This window comes from Peromyscus maniculatus, chromosome 12 (genome assembly GCF_049852395.1).
Source record: "Peromyscus maniculatus bairdii isolate BWxNUB_F1_BW_parent chromosome 12, HU_Pman_BW_mat_3.1, whole genome shotgun sequence".
NCBI lineage: Eukaryota > Metazoa > Chordata > Mammalia > Rodentia > Cricetidae > Peromyscus > Peromyscus maniculatus.
In genome coordinates, this window is record NC_134863.1 from 24,129,164 (window position 1) to 24,149,112 (window position 19,949).

The window sequence follows — 19,949 nt, forward strand, 5'->3', positions numbered from 1 at the left end:
GGAATTAAAGCTCTACTTCGTAAACCTGACGGTTCCTCCTTTAATGATTCCTATGCCCCCGCCCTGAAATTCCTCTACAACTCCTCCTTACATGTTTTGGAACCATTTCAATTGCGTTGTGGAGCACAGGGAAGCATCCTAATTCGCGTGGTTGGGCTGAGCCCAAAGAGCTGGAGGGGGAGAGAGAGTGAGGACCCAAGAGAAAGATAAACACATGGGGACTGAAAATCAGGGTGACTTCAATAGCCCACCCCCCTCTTCCTTTCAGGGCTCATGTCCGCGTGAATTTTAACAGGGCTCTGTTTTTAGCAAGAGCAGCCATCCTTACCATAACTAACCATGTTCCATAGTGGGTCATGAAGATCTACTTTGGGGTCACTCTTCCACTATTCCTAACGAAGGGAAACAAGCGACCAAAGCTCCTCTGTAGCAGACCGCCAATTCTTACCTTGGATTTCAAACTCATCAACATCATCAGCAGAGCCGGAGTCCGAGAACTGCGTAGAATCACGTGAACTGAACTGGGAGCTGCTGGAGGTGACCCGGAAGCCTGTGATATTAAACACCATCATCGTCACGGACAGGGTGGAGGGTTTCTCACCCCCTCTCCATGCCACATAAAGAACCTAGAGCTGAGCAGAGGAAAGTGAGCAGAAACATGGCTGGGACTGTAGCTGTGAATGGAACTGGACTTCTTGCTGTTTCACTCTACTTTGGAGAAGTCCATCTGTGACCCCTGGCCTTAGTTCTCACCTCAGAAACCCATTCTGGAAGAACACTATTTCTGAGTAGGAAACATGGGAAAAACAAGAACAGAACACCCAGAACAACCTGCTGACAGCAGAGGAACCCTGAGCTTAGGCATACCACCTCACACGAAGACCGGAGACGAAAGCCCACATGGCCCCAAGCTTTGTGACGCTGTGAAGAGGCACACACACACACACACAGATGTTCACAGGCTCACTCACTTCCATGCTCAGTCTCCTGGTAGGCAGGGAGCAAGTTTTTGGTGCGGATCTGCTGGCGCCGCAGGCGGATCTTCTGCTTCAGTTCCTGGATCTCCCTGTCGCTGTCTTCCTCCTCTACTTCCTCCTCTTCCAGACACTGGCTCATCATGTTGCATTTCATCAGCTCGATGGCGGCAATCAAGGACTCTGAGATGCTGAAGTGGGCATTCTCCTGGAGGAAGGAGGGCACCGAGGAAGTTGCTTGTGAAGGGACTGGAAGTACGGAACACCTTGCTGCATGCAATGTGGGGAAGCAGAGCTTCTAAGACCCGGAACCACCAGGGGAAATGCACTGGTCTGCTATGGGGAAAGCAGACAGACAGACAGACGGCCTGTTCTAGTCTCTTTGCTCTTGCTAGTCAGCCCAAGATCACCTCAGTTCCAACCTTAGGCCCCTACACAGCCCCATTTCCACTCAATGCAATGAAAGAAATGATGGTTAAAAAAAGTCATCACACTGCAAGCACAGGGCACACTGGTGGGAAAGGAGCTGCTTGGAGAAAGCTGTGGTTCAGACCCCCACAGCAGATGATAAAGAGCTTTAGTTCCTTAAGAGGGTGGGCGTAAAACATCATCCCTACACTGAAGTGAGTATTTACACACCAAGGAACGCCTTCACAGGCCTGTTGGTGTGTGGCAGCAAACGTTTCCACCATTACAAGCCACTGAGAAAATGCAGATGACAGCACCACACTGCTGTACAATAAGACGTGCTGCACGTGGACATTCTGTGGCACTGAGACCTGCCACACGTGGACACGCTGTGTCACTGAGACCTGCCGCACGTGGACACGCTGTGCCACTGAGACCTGCTGCATGTGGACATGCTGTGCCACTGAGATCTGCCGCACGTGGACACGCTGTGTGTCACTGAGATCTGCTGCATGTGGACACTCTGTGTGTCACTGAGACCTGCTGCACGTGGACACTCTGTGTCACTGAGACCTGCCACACGTGGACACGCTGTGTCACTGAGACCTGCTGCACGTGGACACGCTGTGCCACTGAGACCTGCTGCACGTGGACACTCTGTGTCACTGAGACCTGCCGCACGTGGACACTCTGTGGCACTGAGACCTGCCACACGTGGACACGCTGTGTCACTGAGACCTGCTGCACATGGACACGCTGTGTGTCACTGAGACCTGCTGCACGTGGACATGCTGTGTCACTGAGACCTGCCGCACACGGACACGCTGTGTGTCACTGAGACCTGCTGCACAGACACGCTGTGCCACTGAGACCTGCTGCATGTGGACATGCTGTGCCACTGAGACCTGCTGCACATGGACACGCTGTGCCACTGAGACCTGCCACATGTGGACACGCTGTGCCACTGAGACCTGCTGCACGTGGACATGCTGTGTGTTACTGAGACCTGCCTCATGTGGCCTGACTATCTGAAGCTCTGCCCAGTGTGTAGACTGAAACATCACTAGCTTTGGAGATACTTTTGGATCTCCTAGAGAATTCTGATGTGACTTCTAAGAATGAAGAAAATTGAACTAAATTAACTTCTAAAGATAAAACTTGAAGTTTTAAAAATCACTGAGGCCAGGTAGGATGTCCCACACCTGTAATCTCAGCCCCTAGAGGGCAGAGACAGGAGAATCTTAAGATTTGAGGAGGCTAGCCTGGGCTGCATAGTAAAACCCTGCCTCAAAAACAACAACAAAATGTCGTTTACAGACTGGATCAAGTTAAGTGTCTATTGTTAAGCCCACTGGACACTGCAGCTCTTTCAGATGTTGCTGATACACAATTCACTCTTTGCTACTAATTAACCTAATGAAACCAGGTAATCATGTTTGAAACGAGGGAGAGAATATGCCAGGAATTCCTAACAGACGCTTTTCCCAGAGTCACACACCCATATACACAGCAGTACGGTAAATACCTCCCAGGATAAGAGACCAGTGTACAGAGGTTATTTATACATATTTGAGCCCAGGAATCAGTGGAGAACCTGATTCTGAAAGGAGTATTTATGTGAGGTCACAGAGTCAAAGAACAATAATCGCGTGGCTCAGATGCAATGTCTCTGCACAGAGCAGCACTGGACCAATGACAAGCATGGGCTCCCTGGAGAGTTCCCTAGACAGAGCTCTCTGGGCTTCACCGCAGTTCACAGGCGCTGCCGTCGGAACCAATGAAAACAACGGCAGCACCACCATCGGGCCGGGTCCCTCGCTGCACCGGCTCCTGGTCTGCCCTCTGCTGCCTTACCTTTTCCAGGTCTGCACAGCTGCCAAAGTCTTGCTCGGAGAGGTAACTGATGAGGGACTGTCCTTCCGATGGTCTTCGGAACATGCCTTCTCCCGAGCACAGGTACTGACCACCCTCTGTGGGAGATGGAGGCTGGATATAAATCTCTGACTGAAAATGGAAACCTGTAACAACCACGCTCCTTCAAGAAGTCTGACGATGTCACCGCTAAAGGTGCTCTCCAGTCTTCCCAGGTAGCAGGGGTCAGAAACTGGACAGAAGACGCCTGTCTGGCATTACTTAGGCTCTTCAGATTCGCAGAGCACCAAACCTCTTGGATGGAGAAAGACAGAATACATGTAGAGATCCTAGAGATCTTTTTACTATCTAAAGTCATAGGCAACCGACTGTCCTTCCTACCCCACTAAACGGGAAAAGGGGAGTAACTCAGTGCTGAGCACTGACAAAGGACAGGGGCGCTCCCTCCCACCTGTGACCGGGTCCCATGTGGAACCTGTCCTCTAGGAATTACACAGAGATCCACTGTCAGGGCTTTCGCTCATTCAGGCTACATCTCATACGGTACAACAGTCACACACGGGAGTACCCAGAGCATACGTGAGGGGGAACTCGGAGTCAGTGAGGACCACAGGAAGTGGACTCTTAGTGTGGAAGACTGTCGCTGAAGTGGTGAAGGGCAGGCGAGGGCACACGGTGTCCTCCACGGAGTAAGCTGAGCTCCACGGCCCAGAGCCCAGCAGGCACATGGAGAAAGCGGAGCAAGACAGAGTTTCGGCCCTTGCCTTCCTGGTGCTCACTCACCATACTCCAGGCACAGGGATCTGGGGGCGCTTGTTGACTACGCAGCTCTGGCCAGAGGAGGGGAAGGGGCCTCTCAAATTCAATGTGTCAGTCATTGCAAGAGTCTAGTGTCAGGGACCACACCAGGAAATAAAAACACACATACGCACGAACAACAGTTACACTCCCAACCCTTAAATTCAGCATTGAATGCTCTCATCTCCAAAGCCTTCCCGAACAGGCAGGAGGAGGCACACCAAAGGCAAACAGTCCAAGAATACAGAACACATGGCAGAATGGGGTTTAGTTTACTTTTCTAACCAAATGTTACACAAGTACTAACCAACCACCAATTCTTTGTTTTTTCAAGACAGGGTTTCTCTGTGTAGCCCTGACTGTCCTAGAACTCTCTATGTAGACCAGGCTGGCCTTGAACTCACAGAGATCCACCTGCCTCTGCCTCCTAAGTACTGGGATTAAAGGCATGTGCCACCATCACCTGCTGTGGGATAATGCTTTTGTACATTGGTTGATAAATAAAATGCTGATTGGCCAGCAGCCAGGCACGAAGTATAGGTGGGACGAGCAGATGCAGAGAATTCTGGAAAGAGGAAGGCTGAGTTAGGAATCACCAGCCAGACACAGAAGAAGCAAGATGATAAGGCAGAACCGAGAAAAGGTACCAAGCCACGTGGCTAAACACAGATAAGAATTACAGGTTAGTTTAAGAGTTAGTCAGTAATAAGCCTGAGCAAATGGCCAAGCAGTTATAATTAATATGGGCCTCTGTGTGTTTACTTGGGGGATGCAAGTGGGAGAGATTTGTCTCGACCACTGGCCAGCCGGGACACAGGAAAACTTCCAACTACAATTACCTGGTTTCAGATGGTAAAATAAAAATAATTACAATGAATTTTTTCCAATAACCTGAGACACTATGTTTTATTTATTTATTTTTTTTAAAGGTAGACAGGATAACTTTTTAAAATTTATTTATTTTTATTTTATGTGTATTGGCATTTTGCCTGCCTGCATGTCTATGTGAGGGTGTCAGATCTTGGAGTTACAGACAGTTGTGAGCTGCCATGTGGGTGCTGGGAATTGAACCCTGGTCCTCTGGAAGAGCAGTCAGTGCTCTTAACTGCTGAGCCATCTCTCCAGCCCCGAGGCACTATGTTTTAAAACTATTCCAGAAAATTTACACTCACTAATAAAAGTGAAACTCAGAAAAGTGCTTAAAAGCAACATCAAGTCAGTTCTGGAGAAGCCAAGGATAATGGCTTCAAAATCAAAGGATTTAATCACCAGAGAAAAGGAGAGACTTCAAGAGCAGGCTGATGCTGAGCATGGTGACACATGCCTGTCGTCCTAGCACTTGGAAGTGAGGGAAGGAGGATCATAATGAGTCTTGAGGCCAGGACCAGTTACATAGTGAATTTAAGTCCAGCCTGGACCACATAGCAAAGTCTTGTCTCAAGAACAAGGGGATGGGGAAGTTGGCAAAGGGGTCATAAGATATGAGAAACCGATATTCAAAAGTAAATAAAAATGTCCAGTGCCACTGTTAGAAAAGCAGTGGATGCCTGAGACATGAGCAATATGCTTTGGAAGAGCAGATGCCTAAACCATATCCAACCGTTTCCCCACAATAAATAATGCCAAATGTCAGCTGCTCTACACACACACACACACACACACACACACACACACACACACACACACTTAGTGATTTTGTGTTCTTGTGGCTCTGGCAGTAGGCTCTGCTCTGTCCACTAAACTAAGGAAAAGCCAGCAATCACCATGACACCTTGGTAAGAAACCACAGGAGAGACTGTTTCAATGCCTAGGCAGACAGCACATCACATAACCTGTAACACCATCCCTGTGTTCTTCGACTACATAAGCCACCGGGCTTCTGCACTGAGGTCACTGACTCCTAAGGGCGCCCAGTCAACTGACTCAGCATTTCCTTTCACTCACTCAAAATCTATTTTCTCTCAGTTTTTCTTGTCCTTCAGTGTCTGCAGATCTTCTTCCTCTTTTATTTTCTCTTTTCAGAGCTAACGCACTCAGTGACTTCGCCATGACTAGGAGGCTGTGGTCTCTAGGCCTCCCTCACCGCTGTTTTACTGACACATACCCACACATTAATAACTCCATCATGATAGTACTCAGAATGGAACACAAATCCCAATTTGAAAACCACCGGGAGGGGAATCAAACCACAGAACAGACTTACTAGAACAACGTTCAGTGACCAGTGTGGAGTATGCAGAGGCACAGGGAATGAAGGCTGGTGCAGGGGAAAGGGAACAGGGATTCTCGGACAGGCAAAAATCATGCAGGTATATCCAAGACCACATGAAAGGAACGCAACACGCTCTGGTGTTAAGTCAAGGAAAACAAAGGCGTCTACAGTAAGTCTTCAGGCAAGAGACACCCTGCCACTGACCCATCAGGGGCCTCAGATGAACAGCAGGCCTCAGCTTCACCCTTGGGCAAAGCAGAACCGCTTTCTCTTGACTATGGCTTCCAGAAGCCTGGTAGAGTGAGTAGGGCATGCGGAAGCATGTGTGGGGCATGACCCGCAGGGCCCTGTTACGGACGGGTCCCAGCACCACCGCGGGATCCAAGCTAGCCAGACTTGATTTGACACCAGACTGGGAAAGGAGGGTTTTGAACTAAGCGAGGTGGTCACAGAGGCACAGGAGGAGGGAGATGGGGGATGACTGGCTCCCAAACCTGCAATGGGATCTTCAACTATAATGGTGATATTCCTGGGGCCTCCTGCAGATAAACACACAGGTGCAGAGGAGAATCCAGACAGAACAAACACGGTTAGAGAGAGGAGGAGAGCGGACAGAACCAACCAGCCCAGGGACTGTTACCCGGAAGCCGCGGGGACATGAACTCCCAGGAGGGAGCGCCGGGGCGGCAGGAGGGGTGACAAGAAGCTACAAGACCCATGCTCAGTCCTTCTGCACAGGTCTTCTCTGGCTCCCTTTTCCCATGCAGGTTACCATGGTTTCTGGAATCCACACAGATTCAAGAATGGAGCCGGGGAGGCTGGGAATGTCGCTCTGGAGAGCTCGTGCCCAGCATGAATTAGGCCCTGGGTTCAATCCCTAGATCACTTTAAAAAAAAAAAACACTGGGATGTAGGGAGCAGGGAAGCTTTGTATGCCCAAAGGCCAGTGCCTTCGTCATGTAGAGCAGACACGGGCACTCAGTACATGGGATAGATATGAGGATCTAATCCCAACACTCTTCACATATGAGAAAGTTCATGGAAGAGGCTTTGACCTGGAAATTTTCTCCTAAGGAGTTCAAATAAGTCATGTTGAATTCTTGAAGGAAAACAGAGAAGAAAGTCTGTTATCCAGGGTTTAGTTGAGGTCTTGAGTTCCCATCTTTCTAGAAATTACAGAGACAAGGGCAGCTCCGCTCCAGTGGCCCATGAAAATCTCCTTTATTTTGTCTCATTAAGTACGTTCTATTTTATTTTTCTATTTTCTATCTGGGGTTTTTATGATCCATAATAGCATTAAGAGAAAAACATTCGTGGTTTACTTGCTATAAAGGAGATTCTACTAAGGTGACACCCAAGCAAAGCCTAGGGACGCCAACTGCCCAGGGAGGACGGTGGCCGCATGGCGCAGACGCAGGAAGACTCAGCTTCTCCACCTCCAGGCTTGCTGCCTACTGCCAGCTAGCACTCTGTGAGGGAGGCTGCAAGGTTAACGGCCTTATCTGAGGGCCTCAGTCTGAGTTAATGGCCGCCGCCACCCCATCTATTTGGTCCAGGGTCACACCACCCAGCCTACTCATGATTACCCCTATTATAAGTAGGAACCCTAATAGTACTCTGCTTTAGTATTACATCATGACTTAACTTCTCTTTTAATAAATTTATTTATTATGTGTACAGTGTTCTGCCTGCTCACCAGAAGAGGGCACCAGATCTCATTACAGATGGTTGTGAGCTACCATGTGGATGCTGGGAATTGAACTCAGGACCTCTGGAAGAACAGCCAGTGTACTCTTAACCTCTGAGCCATCTCTCCAGCCCCCCTGACCTAACTTCTAAGGAATCACAACAGAAGGAATTTAACAGGATTATCTGTAAACCTCTTTAGTACTTTGCTTAAGTCTGGGGATTCAGTTAAAACATAAATTGCGATGCTCATGCTATTCTAACGCTGAGAACTATGGAAGAATCAGGGAAGCGTGTAGTACGTAGCATCGTATAAAGGAAGACACACAACATACTTGGGTCTTCTTCATACTACATGCTAAATGTCTTTTGTGACGGAGCAGAGTCACCTGTCATCCAGATGTGGCTCTGCTCAGCTATCCGAGGAGCCTTAGGAGCAAGCCCTCCCCTCCGGCCCTGAATTCAGGGGATGACACAACCCTGCTGCTAACCAGTGGCCGGTGTTCACCATCACCTGTGGCTCCCCTGGAGGCAATGTTGGTATCCGAATGGGAGCGGATATGGCTCTTCTTTGTCCCGCTGGCGCCGGCGACCGTCTGCCCTTCCGAGAAGCTGGACCTGCGCAGGACACCGCCCGGCTGGCTCTGCCTCCCCGCCTCTTGGTCCCCTAAAGAAGAGGCGGCAGAATCGGGCCTCTGGGAGCTGCCGGAGGAGAACAAGCGGGAGCCGCTGCTCTCGCCGCCGTCGCTACTGTGGCTCTGGCAGCTGGCCGTCCGCCCGTGCGCGTCCGGGTTGCCGATGGCCAGGTACTCGGGCCCCTCGCTGCCGTCGCTTGGGGAGTCATTTTGGCTGCTGACCCAGGATGCCTCCATGGGGCTGGTCAGAGTGCTGGAACTCATCTCGTGTGGGGTCAGTGGGGAACCCTGGGCTAGAGCCGGGTCCGGAAGCAGGGGAGCCTGGGCAGTTTGACTCTCGGCTGGTGAGGGGAGGTCTCTGTCTTCTTGAGGTTTCCAGGGAGAGCCAGAAAGTGAAAAGGAGGTGGATCTTCTCTCTGGGATATAAAGAAGGGGTAAGGGGAGAGAAGGTGAGCTGGGGATCTACAGTATGCACATAGGTCCCCGGCAAGGGCCCTCAGCACACATGTCGCTCAGACAAGGTAAGTCAATTCGGGTAAGACAGAGACTTAGAAGCAGCTAAGGTGAGGAGGGCATGAGTACTTGAGCTAGAAATGGCTCGCTGCTCCTTAGCATGAATCCCTCCACTTCAAAATGAGAGAACTAACGAGAAGAACAACCTCACAGGACTGCCTGAGAGATCAAATGATCCCAACAGAGCCCAGCACGGTGCAGGCACACGAAAGATGTCAGTAACTGCAGGCCTCATTTGCAATGTGCAGCAGAAGCTCAAGAGCCGCTAAGGACGTCTCTGTTGTTACTCCAGTAATGCTACAGAATTATTTAGGCCAGGCCCGACTAACTCTGTTTGTCCTGTGAGGCGGGGTCTCACTACATGGCCCTGGACACCCCTGGACTTGTACCCGTCTTCTTGCTTCTGTCTTCTGTACTGGGATTACAGCCTGCTCCACCACATCAAGCAACTGCTGCTATCTATCTTCTTATGATGCCTATTCCAAAGACATTCCTACCAGTTTATACCAGCCCAAGCCTCAAGTGCCAGTCTGTGGTCACCCTCACAAAGGCTCTCTACTTTCCAGATGTGAAGAGACGTACCAGGACTGCCCATTCCCGCCCTTACACCAGCCTGGGCTACCTAGTGAAACTTTACCTTAGCAAACAGAACAGAACGAACAAACGAGAGAGAGAGAGAGAGAGAGAGAGAGAGAGAGAGAGAGAAGATGAGAGGGTTAAACAAACAAACAAATTAACAAAAGCAGGTTCTGGCCTGTGAGGACTCACAAAAGTCCTGTACTCCCCCGGCCTAAAACACATGCGGTGGCTCCACATGACCTGCCGCATACCTGCGCTGTGGCCGGGCATGGCCTGGTGGAGGTTCGAGGAGGACCCAAAGCAGGACTGCTGAGCACAGCCGGCTGGAGGGGCGCACGTGGAGCCAGGCAGGGCGGTCAGACTCTGGCTCTTCGTAACCAGCAGTGGGCTCTCGTGCTTTCTGGCAAACTGAAACAAAAGAAACCACGTCAGAACGGGGCATGGAGGCCCTCAGAGGACGGACACTCATTGCTGCAGAATGCTGATAGGAGCGAGTAGTCGCCGGCAGGCCTGGACTACCAGAGCCAGAGGCGACAGCACAGCTCCCCTCTACCGTAGCACACACCAGTGAACCTGAAGTGCGGCGGCTGCACACTACAGCTACTGCGCTGGAATCCTTCTAGGATGTTTTCTCCTCTAAAGAGTGCAACAGAGGACCTAAGAGTGTGCACAGGAGGCCGGGAGGATGGCCCAGGGAGTCAAGTGCACTTGCTCGGCAAGCGTGAGGACTGGGATTCACAGAACCAACACCAGTGTAAAAGCCAGGTGGGCATGGCAGCCTGCGTGGGAAGCAGACAGAGGATCTCAGGAGCAAGCCGATTAGTTATATTAGCTATCAACAAACTCCAGAGTCATCTCGAGACCATGGCTCAGTATAGAAGACAGAGCGCAACAGAGGAAGACACACCCAATTCCAATCTCCGGTCTCCACATGCACACAGACACATGTACATCCACACACAAGGGAACAGGTATACAAACATGTGCACACACCACACGTAAATACACACCAAAAATGATGCATGTGGAATCAGAGGTCAGACAGAGTGGTGGTCTAGGTCATATGTGTTACCTACAAGTACCTGACCCAAGCTCTGGATAGAGGACAAGTGTGTGTGTGGTTCGGTGACTTTTCTTTTTTCCTTTGTAGACAGGGTCCTGCTATGTCACCGGGGCTGGCCTGGCACTCATGATGAAGCTGAAACCTCCCTGCCCCCAAACTTGTGTCTATCCTTCTGCCTCTTAGACTCCCGAGTGCTGGGATTACATCGGTGAGTTACTCTGCCTAGTCCTGGCCCCTAGCGACTTCTTCTTTTCTCGCTTTCTTCTTCTGAAGGTAGGTCACCGATTCATACATGTGCCTGTGTGTTCATCTGCGCACAAACATGTGGAGGCCAAGGTCGATCCTGGGCGTCATCTTCTATCACTCACCACCTTCCTTCTGAGACAGGGTCTCTCAGGGAACTTGGGGCTCACCAGTTCACCTTTTCCTTCCATCCTCCTCTACTCCCTCCCCTTCCCCTTTTTTTAATTTTAAGCTAGGATCTCACAGTCTAAGCTGGCCTAAAACTTAACTATATAGTCCAGGCTGGCCTCAAACTCTGACCTTTCTGCCTCAGGCCCCAAGTGCTGGGATTACAGGTGCCTGCCAACTTGACACAGTTGGAGTCGTCTGGCAGGAAGGAACCTCAACTGAGAAGACGCCTCCCTCGCCTCCCTCGGGCTGGCTGTAGATTAGTGATTGATGGGGAGGGCCCAGCCCACTGTGGGTGGTGCCATTCCTGGGCAGGTGGTCCTGGGTTCTGTAAGCAAGCAGGCTGAGCCAGGCAGCCGTGGGGAGCAGCCAGTAAGCGGCGTTCCTCCATGGCCTCTGCATCACATTCCTGCCCTGAGTTCCGGGCTCAATGGACTGTGACTCAGGATATGAGATAAACTCTTTCCTCCCCACGTTGCTTTAGGCCAGGGTGTTTTGTTACAGTAACAGGGAGCAGATTCCGACAAGAGTCAGGTCCCACCACACTCAGCTCTTTCCGAGCATTTTTACAAATGGAAGTCTTTGAGCTCACAACCGCCTCAGTAGGGAAGTCACTGGCTGCTGAGGAAAGTGTAGGGCATGGTGAGGTGCAGAGGCCCAGGACAGACACGGGTCATGCTTTGCCCCCTTTACCATCGATGCATCGATCTGAGCCAGGAGACGAGGGTTGTTCTGTTCCACCGCTTCCAGGCACTGGAGCATGGCTGTGACATGGGCGTCACTTAGCAGGAAAGCAGTGTCTAGGAAGAAAAAAACGTACCACAGTGATGAAGAGGGAAGCTCGGAGAAAGACAGACTAAAACGAAACTGAGGGAAGGCATGTCACTGTGGAGAGAAAGGATGTGGGGACAGGTACAGTACAGGAGAACCTCGGTTGTAGGCAGTCTAACCTAAGAAGTTCCAAAATCAGAAAGGCCCAGAAAGATCCCGGCTCGGTGTGACCCTGGCCAAGTCTCCTAGCCTCTCGAGTAGAAGACAGTGGCCCTCCTGCCCAGCTCCCGCAGGAGCTGTAAAGAGGGCGGTGGGACGTGAGAACACAGGACAGCTGATGGCGTGTCTTCTGAAGGTCAACTTGGCGTGGCTGGCTATGGAGACCTGGTACAGAGCAACCCACACAGGAACCGAGGGGGTCCACAGGGAGTATGCACAGGGCTTCCACTCACCCGTGTAGAATTTTCGGACGTACTGCCTGTCCCCGAGCAGGGGCCGGAGCTGGCCCGAGAGGCAGTGGAACTGCAGACTGTGCTGCAGCCACAGCTCGGCGACCGCGCGGTCGCTCGCGGCTGTGTCGCTCCCGCCGTTCTCACGCACGTCGATGAACTGGGGAGGCAGAGAGAGAGAGAGGCCGGAGTCAGAACACACATCCTGGCGGGTACAGTGCAGCGGCACAAGGCCCAGTGACCGGAAACGACACTCCAGACGTGAGGGAAGGCTACCGTAGGTGTCGCCTCCAGCTAGCTTCCGGAAGATCCAGGAGGAGGACAGTGAATGGACGATGGCTTCTCCACCAGACCTCAGGAGAAGCAAGCCTGCTAAGCTCGGCTCTTTACGTTCCACCTCCAAAGAGGTGTCTCTAGGAGGGTCACGGGAAGGATTCGAAGGCACCTGACCTCTGGGCTCCTCTCACAGAGTCCTCTATTTCAGAGCCTCCAGAGAGAAATGTGGTAAAAGTCTTGGCTTGTGGAGACCACCAAAGATTCACTTAAACATTTTTTTGAGAAATTTTTTCAATGTTCATGAGTGTTTGCCTGGATATGGTTTGTGCACCACATGGATGCAATACCTGCAGAGGCCAGAAGAAGGCATCACAGCCTGAGGACTGGAGTTACAGATGGTTGTGAGTCACCACCATGTGGGTGCCAGGAATTGAACCTGGATCCTCTAGAAGAGCACCAAGTGCTCTTAACCACTTAGCTCTCCAGCCTAAAGAGTCTCTTAAGAGAAGCCACCTATACACTCCTTTTGGTTATGGCTGGAACAGTCTCTCTTCGGAACCTCCTCCTCCTCCTTCAGCGTTTCTAAGAACAAGGTCTCGCAGCCAGGGTCGGTACCACAAAATGCATCAAGGGCAACGTCAGCAAGCTCCTCAGGGGAAATGACTACACACCACACCTCAAGTGTGGCAGCACACACCTGTTAACCCAGCGCACGGGAAGCTAAGGAAAGGTGATCACATGGTCAAGGGCAGCCTGGGCTACCTAGTGAAACTCCACCTCAGTAAACAGAAGGGAAGACGAGAAGGTGAAGAGAACAGCAGGTTCTGACCTTTTCTCATACACAGAAAGGCAGGAGGAAGCCCTGTGGCTCTGGTCTCTGAATGTTTGGGGGGGAACCTCATCTCAGCAATAAATCAACAGCTGGGACACCCAGGAAACAACAGTCCAAAGAGAAATAAAGGGGGATGATGGATGGATATCTTAGAGTCATTTCATTAATCGAATCTAGATGCATTTAATTTTCCTACAATAAAAATTGAGTGCATACATAAAATTGTCAGTGATTAGTCTAGAACCAGCTGTATATCTTTGGTCAGGTCACTGGACTTCATCGAGCTGTTCCCCTGACTGGAAACCTGGAGCACTATGTGGAGCTGGAGACACAAGAATCCAAAGCAGCCAAAGCTTTTACGGCAGCGTTCAGTCCACTGGACTCTGGCCACCTCTTCAACGGCTCCTGTGACAGCCGCACTTCCCTTACCTCGTTTTTTTAACTGAGACAGGGTTTCTCTGTGTAACAGCCCTGGCTGTCCTGGAACTCACTCTATAGACCAGGCTGGCCTCAAACTCACAGAGATCCGCCTGGCTCTGCCTCCACATGCTGGGATTAAAGGCATGCGCCACCACCGCCCGGCTCCCCTTACTTCTTTAGGGAAATTCTTGCTATTTGTCCTAGTTTTTCCTTTTTTTTTCCTTTTTTTTTTTTTTAAAGCATTCCATTAGACCATTTCCACCCGTTTCCCAGGAGATGAAAAAGCAACCTGGAATAATGGACTTGTACGGTTGGTTGGTTAACCTTCCCTCTGAGTCAGTGCTACAGAGATCATCTCTTTCCTACAGTTAAAAGAAACTGGACAGACCCCATCCCAGGGGGAAAAGACTCTTGCAGCCAGCCCCCAGCAAGGCAGCTCTGCCTCCGCTCTTACCTTCTCCACATGAAGGGCTGAGTGCGGACTGAGCCACCGAATGTCTTTCACAAACTGCCAGTAATCCGCCTGGCGGCAACATACCTGCCACACAAACACCAACGTGAGGAGCAGGTCACTACCCACCCGGACAAAATCCCACAACACACCTGCCACACAAACACCAACGTGAGGAGCAGGTCACTACCCACCCGGACAAAATCCCACAACACACCTGCCACACACACACCAACGTGAGGAGCAGGTCACCACCCACCTGGACAAAATCCCACAACACACCTGCCACACAAACACCAACGTGAGGAGCAGTCACTACCCACCCGGACAAAATCCCACAACACACCTGCCACACACACACACCAATGTGAGGAGCAGGTCACTACCCACCCGGACAAAATCCCACAACACACCTGCCACACAAACACCAATGTGAGGAGCAGTCACTACCCACCCGGACAAAATCCCACAACACACCTGCCACACACACACACCAATGTGAGGAGCAGGTCACTACCCACCCGGACAAAATCCCACAACACACCTGCCACACACACACACCAATGTGAGGAGCAGGTCACTACCCACCCGGACAAAATCCCACAACACACCTGCCACACCAACACCAACGTGAGGAGCAGTCACTACCCACCCGGACAAAATCCCACAACACACCTGCCACACAAACACCAACGTGAGGAGCAGGTCACTACCCACCCGGACAAAATCCCACAACACACCTGCCACACACACACACCAATGTGAGGAGCAGGTCACTACCCACCCGGACAAAATCCCACAACACGCCTGCCACACACACACCAACGTGAGGAGCAGTCACTACCCACCCGGACAAAATCCCACAACACACCTGCCACACAAACACCAACATGAGGAGCAGGTCACTACCCACCCGGACAAAATCCCACAACACACCTGCCACACAAACACCAACGTGAGGAGCAGGTCACTACCCACCCGGACAAAATCCCACAACACACCTGCCACACACACACACCAATGTGAGGAGCAGGTCACTACCCACCCGGACAAAATCCCACAACACGCCTGCCACACACACACACCAACATGAGGAGCAGGTCACTACCCACCCGGACAAAATCCCACAACACGCCTGCCACACACACACCAACATGAGGAGCAGGTCACTACCCACCCGGACAAAATCCCACAACACACCTGCCACACAAACACCAACGTGAGGAGTAGGTCACTACCCACCCGGACAAAATCCCACAACACACCTGCCACACAAACACCAACGTGAGGAGCAGGTCACTACCCACCCGGACAAAATCCCACAACACACCTGCCACACAAACACCAACGTGAGGAGCAGGTCACTACCCACCCGGACAAAATCCCACAACACACCTGTCACACAAACACCAACGTGAGGAGCAGTCACTACCCACCCGGACAAAATCCCATTTGACCGTTGACAGCAAAAGAGAGAAATGAAAGCCAGACATAGGAGCACACCTCTGTAATACTAGTGCTTGAGAGGTGGGGGCCGAGGATCTTGAGTTCAAGGCCAGCCCGAGCTATATAGTGAGACCCTATCTCGAAAACAAGAAAACAAAACAGAGGCAGAGGAGTAGGAAAGAAGAGGGGAGGGGAGGGGGAGAGGGAGAGAAAACGAGAATAACTTTCCTTTGCTTCCTTCCACGAAGGCTGCCAGCAGCAAGCCAAGGAATATATACACATGTATTCTGTTTGTTTGTTTTTGTTTTTTTCGAGACAGGGTTTCTCTGCGTAGCTTTGCGCCTTTCCTGGAACTCGCTCTGTAGACCAGGCTGGCCTCGAACTCACAGAGATCCTCCTGCCTCTGCCTCCCGAGTGCTGGGATTGAAGGTGTGCATCACCACCACCGGGCACACATTTATTCTTTTAAAATTATTTAAATTGTTCTTGTGTCTATGGGTGCTCGTGTGTACGCATGTTCACGGAAGCCAGAGATCGGCATTGGGTGAAGTTTCTCAGGAGCACCTTCCACCTTAGCTTTGAGACAGTCTCTCATTGGAACCCTCTCGGCAGGCTAGACCGGCTGGCCAGGGAATCCCAGGGAGCCGCCTGTCTCTCTGCCTCCCCACACTGGCTTTTTAACACAGGTTCTGGGGATCGAACTCAGGTCCTCACACTTGCGTGGGAGCACTCCACTGACTGAGCCCTCAACTGTTCTGAACAGGTATTACACACACATGCTAGAGAAGGTACACAGGGAAAACTAGCTGCCTTCTACTCGCTTTCTCTTCACCTTTCCGTTTCCTACAAGGCCGTTCTGAAAACTAGTGCAGCGGTAGCAACCGCTGTCAACAATGCTGGGTCAGTTCCCTGGAAAGCCTGCAACACTAGCTAAATTTCTTACCAGTTAGTCTACCAAAACTCAACTATGAGGACATAGAAAACCTGAACAGAGCAATGAATTAAATCACTGATAAAATGTGTCCCAGTACAACAGAGCTCAGGACCAGAAGGCTCCGCTGATAAATCACCAAAGCTCTAAAAAACCGTGATGTCAAAGCCAAAGACGCAACCAAAAACAAAACAAAACAAAAAAAAAAAAACAACTGTTGGTCAAAATTCTCAATGAACATGAATGCAAAGCTGCTCAGCATAATATTAACAAAGGAGCATATCAAAAAGATTATACGCCAGCCAACAAGGACCAGCAAGGACCAGCGGGTAAAGGTACCAAGCCTGCCTGCCAACCCGAGTTTGAGCCCCAGAACCAATATGGCAGACAGAGAGAACTAACTCTCTGAGTACATGTCTCCTCTAAATAAATAAATAAATAAATATAATAAATAAATGTAAAAAACTTTTTAAAAAGATTATGTGATCTACAGTGCAGCCCTTACACCTAAGGCTGGGGGAACATGAAGGAAGGACAGGAGGAGGAGCAGGCATGTTGTAAGAGCCAGAGGACTAGGATGTCCGCTTTGACACGGCGACTTCTACATGGGACAGGGAAGCTGCGTGCAGTCCTAACAACATGGTTGCCTAAACAAGACCTGCACAAGGCCATCAGCTGAAATCCAAAGTGGAGGGGAAGATTTCACAGGGCCTCACCCCTGGACGAAGAGCTACAGACAACCAACAGCTGCTGAAAGAAGGCATAACATTCCTCTCTAGAGGTTTCTATACAGGGTATTAGCATATTAGAACCACTATTTTACACTGTCCTTTTCAATTAACATATCTTGTAACTGATCCCAAATCATGACTTTAAAATATTACATTCATTTACAGGGCGTGTGTGCATGTGTGTGTGTGTGTGTGTGTGTGTGTGTGCGCGCGCGCGTGCGTGTGCGCACGCCTCAAATTCATGCCACGGTGTACATGTAGAGGTCAGAGGATAACTGGGGCGTTTGCCCTCTGCTTCTACCATGTTGGTCCCTCGGGTTGTCAGGCTTGGCAGCAAGCACTTTTATTCACTAAGACATCTTGCTGGCCCTTGAGTTGTTGTTTTAAATCATATATGCATGTTCAATGTGTATGCACACACATTTACACACACACACACATGCACACACTCACACACACTATAAACACCAGGAGCTGAGTGCAGTGTCCCATTCCTATAAAGGTAGCACAAAGGGGACAGAGACAGGGGGATCTCAAGTTGGAGGTTAACCTGGGCTACACAGCAAGAACTGTCTCAAAGACAAAACCAAAACAAAACTGAGGATGAATAACAAGAAGTTATTTGTACTTACTTTCCTAAGTATACATTCTCTGGATGGAAGCTAGTAAAAAGTAGTAACTTAATGTGATCAGAAGACAATCAAAGACTTTCCACCATATGGGTTTTTTTGTTTGTTTGTTTGTTTGTTTTTCGAGATAGGGTTTCTCTGTGTAGCCTTCCTTGGATCCCGCTCTGTAGACCAGGCTGGCCTCGAACTCACAGAGATCCACCTGGCTCTGCCTCCCAAGTGCTGGGATTAAAGGCGTGAGCCGCCGCCGCCGCCACCACCTGGCCCACGATATGGTTTGATACTCAAAATGTTTTAGCCATGTAACCATGTAAAGTGTATTATCTACTCAAAAATGAAACATTTTAAAGTAACTTATCTACTGATATACATGGTACAATCTTAACTACTTTAAAAGGCATTTTATGCCTTTTATATAATAAATGTAAGAATATATAAATATATAATTTAAATATAAAGAAAAATAAAGAAAAAAATAAGAACATCCAACAGGATGTTAAACAGTAGATATCATTACTACAGTAGATATTATTACTTGGTATTAAGATTGTGGGTGGTATTTATTTTTCTGAGTCTTTTTAACATATGTCAAAGTTTCAACAAATCAGAGTATATTATGCATATTTTTTAAAGCCCATAGATTTTTATTATTATTATTATTACTTTAAAAATCATGGCCAGGCAGTGGTGGCCCATGCCCTTAATCCTAGCACTCAGGAGGTAGAGAGGCAGGTGGATCTCTGAGTTCAAGGCCAGCCTGGTCTACAGATCAAGTTCCAGGATAGCCAGGGCTACACAGAGAAACTCTGTCTCAAAAAAACAACAAACAAACAAACAAATCAGGCTACCTTGGGGCTGGAGAGATGGCTCTGAGGTTAAGAGCACAGGCTGCTCTTATAGAGGACCTGGGTTTGGTTTCCAGAACCCACATGGCGGCTCACAATTGCCTGAAACTCCAGTTCCAGGGTATCCAAGGCCCTCTTCTGGCTTCCATGGGTACCAGGCATACACATGGTACACATGTATACAATATATTCATACATGTTAAAAATAAATCATTAAAAATTTTTATTGTGTCTATATTGCTAAGCACAGTTTCTTCTTGGAGGTAGGGAAGGGATCCTTTTGCTCCTACTCAGCTGAGCCATCTCGGGAGCTGTCTCTAGATTTCTAGGCAGAGAGATGGCATTGTTATACCTTGCCTTACAAAAGGAGTGAGAGGTGTCCCAGACGCAGACTGACAAAAACGAGATCCCTCTAGGAAATGGTCATGACGTCACCGCGTCCCAGGGGCCCCGAGTGATTAAGACAAAACACAACTCAGGTCCATGCCACATCCTTAGGAAAACAAAGGGGGGACATGACCAACGTGAATCATCGAGTCCCTTCCCCTTTCCAAGGACACAGCACTCAGAATAGCTTGCTGATGACACAGCAGCCCGAAACCTTTGAAAGAACGAAGCTTTTTGAAAGGAAACAACAGGGAGAAAACAATCCCGACACCGACTTGAATTCTTAGACCATAACAAGTCGCAGAGCAGCAATAAAACTGACATGGAGCTTGTTTCTGGTTTTTTTCCTATTAGAGCCTCTATGTGCTATGTGCATCTACATGCTGTGTGTGTGTGTGTGTGTGTCTGTGTGTCAAGTGGTTGTCCCTGCTTCCATTTCCCAGCACTAGCTGGTTTTGTAAGTGGTCACACACATTCTTGAACGTTTTTTCATTCTGATGAATGGGTGCCTTCACAGACGTTACTGATTCCTAAGAACTCTGACAAGATATGTTATAGCATTTTGCATTTTCGAGCTTGTTTTCTGTGAGAATCTCATCAACATTTCTCCTTTTGTGGTACATACAGATG

At 49.7% G+C, this 19,949-nt stretch overlaps 1 protein-coding gene across 11 annotated transcripts in view; it reads right to left on the bottom strand.

The window, feature by feature from the left end:
* The window catches only part of Rubcn (rubicon autophagy regulator), a 68,021-nt gene that overhangs the window by 21,381 nt on the left and 26,691 nt on the right, over positions 1 to 19,949 (bottom strand). For 6 of the 11 annotated variants that reach the window (XM_076548745.1, XM_076548742.1, XM_006974524.4 and 3 more), the window contains 8 exons: positions 14,354 to 14,437; positions 12,375 to 12,531; positions 11,845 to 11,951; positions 9,929 to 10,085; positions 8,465 to 9,001; positions 3,237 to 3,352; positions 972 to 1,182; positions 449 to 550 (listed from right to left, as the gene is read on the bottom strand). In XM_076548745.1, the coding sequence (XP_076404860.1) occupies positions 449 to 550; positions 972 to 1,182; positions 3,237 to 3,352; positions 8,465 to 9,001; positions 9,929 to 10,085; positions 11,845 to 11,951; positions 12,375 to 12,531; positions 14,354 to 14,437 (1,471 nt within the window). Of the gene's footprint in view, positions 1 to 448; positions 551 to 971; positions 1,183 to 3,236; positions 3,353 to 6,758; positions 6,804 to 8,464; positions 9,002 to 9,928; positions 10,086 to 11,844; positions 11,952 to 12,374; positions 12,532 to 14,353; positions 14,438 to 19,949 lie in introns of all 11 variants that reach the window. The other 5 variants (XM_076548740.1, XM_076548741.1, XM_076548739.1 and 2 more) reach the window with 1 other exon arrangement.